This window comes from Wasmannia auropunctata, unplaced genomic scaffold (assembly GCF_000956235.1).
Source record: "Wasmannia auropunctata unplaced genomic scaffold, wasmannia.A_1.0 LD279506.1, whole genome shotgun sequence".
NCBI lineage: Eukaryota > Metazoa > Arthropoda > Insecta > Hymenoptera > Formicidae > Wasmannia > Wasmannia auropunctata.
The window spans coordinates 1-1,488 of record NW_012083384.1 but is presented as its reverse complement, the minus strand read 5'-3'; the positions used below and the strand labels follow the sequence as shown (position 1 = coordinate 1,488).

The window sequence follows — 1,488 nt, the reverse complement described above, 5'->3', positions numbered from 1 at the left end:
AAATGTTTTTTAAATATTTTTTTAATATTTTTAAAAATATTTTTTCAAACATTGTGTGCTGATTGGGAACATATAATGAACATGTATAATTAATTTTCATCTTCATCTTTCTCTTCATTTTCACTGTCTTCATACGCGTCATCTTCCGTATTTACATGCGATGTCTGTAAATAAAAAAAGAAAAAATTTATTACGTTTCAGAAATTATAATAAAATTAGAATTCCAGGCTTAATTGGTTTTGTTGATGGAACAAATATAGCCATAAAAGTACCTGCTGTCCATGAAGGACTATACGTTAATAGGAAAGGATATCATGCACTAAACGTACAAATTGTAATTCCACTTTGTAATATAATTTTTAATTATAATAACTAAAATTCAAAAACAATTTCAACTTCAACAGCAAAATAATACAAATATTATCAATAGTAACATTAATATAATGTTAATGTATATATTTTTATATTATATTTTATTAGATATGTGATACGGATATGTATATTTTGAACATAGCAAGATATCCAGGCTCTACCCATGATTCCTTTGTATGAAGAAATTCTCATGTTAGGCATCTTCTACAGATGCAACATGATGCCAATAATAGTCATTGTTGGCTATTCGGTAATTATTTATTTAAACTATTAAAATGCTTATAAAATTAATAAAATGTAAACAGCAAGATTATTCAATTAATATAAACATTCTTTTTTTAAGGAGATTCTGGTTATCTATTGGAACCATGGTTGCTAACTCCTTTTTCTGAAGTGCAGCCAGGTACCCAAGAAGAAAATTTTAATCGAAGACACAGTTCCACGAGAAGTATTGTGGAACGTTGCATTGGCGTTATGAAAAAACGATTTCGATGTCTCCTTAGATATCGTATTTTAGAATATATGCCAGAAAAAGCAGGTTTAATTATAAATGCCTGTGCAGCACTACACAATATGTGCATACGCGCAAATATACCTCTTCCTCCAGAACCCGAAGAGGAAATTATGGCTATGGAAGATAACATGAACGATGAAGTAATACATCAGTCAATACCGGAAAGCCGAGCTATATTTAATGAAGGACAGAGGATACGTAGTCATCTAGCAGCTCGATTAGCAAATAATGAATAATTTTACACAAATATTCTCAACTATTTTTTTAAAGATTAATCAGTAAAAACTTTATTTTAAAAAACTCAAACTTTATTTTAAATTTTTTTTCGGCTTGAAAACTACATAATACCTTTAAATTAATTCTTATTATACATACCAACTTTGCATTTACAAATTGTTTGATATAGTTTGCAATATTTGTTAGCGCTAACGTTTGCCTCTTCATTTCACGCAACATCTGTACATCGATATCTGTGCATTGAAAGAACAAAGGTTATAAAAGAATATACCCTTACGAAAAAGACGCACGGGCTAGGGATTGTAATTCATGTAGTTATTGTAATCCCTCACGAAAATATTACATTCGAGATCGGAAGAGCACAC

The 1,488-nt window shown here is 29.4% G+C and overlaps 1 protein-coding gene across 1 annotated transcript; it reads left to right on the top strand.

Annotated features, from left to right (window-relative positions):
* Positions 1–98: 98 nt before the first annotated feature.
* On the top strand, positions 99–1,411 carry LOC105461727 (putative nuclease HARBI1). Its single transcript, XM_011708239.1, has 3 exons — positions 99–334; positions 481–622; positions 716–1,411. The coding sequence occupies exons 2-3, from the start codon at positions 583–585 to the stop codon at positions 1,120–1,122; spliced, it is 447 nt and encodes a 148-aa protein (XP_011706541.1). The 5' UTR covers positions 99–334; positions 481–582; the 3' UTR covers positions 1,123–1,411.
* Positions 1,412–1,488: the final 77 nt, after the last annotated feature.

Coding starts and splice junctions, on each gene's coding strand:
- LOC105461727 (XM_011708239.1), top strand. CDS start 583: ATGCAACATGATGCCAATAATAGTCATTGTTGGCTATTCG. Junction 623..715: donor TAGTCATTGTTGGCTATTCG/GTAATTATTTAT, acceptor TCTTTTTTTAAG/GAGATTCTGGTTATCTATTG.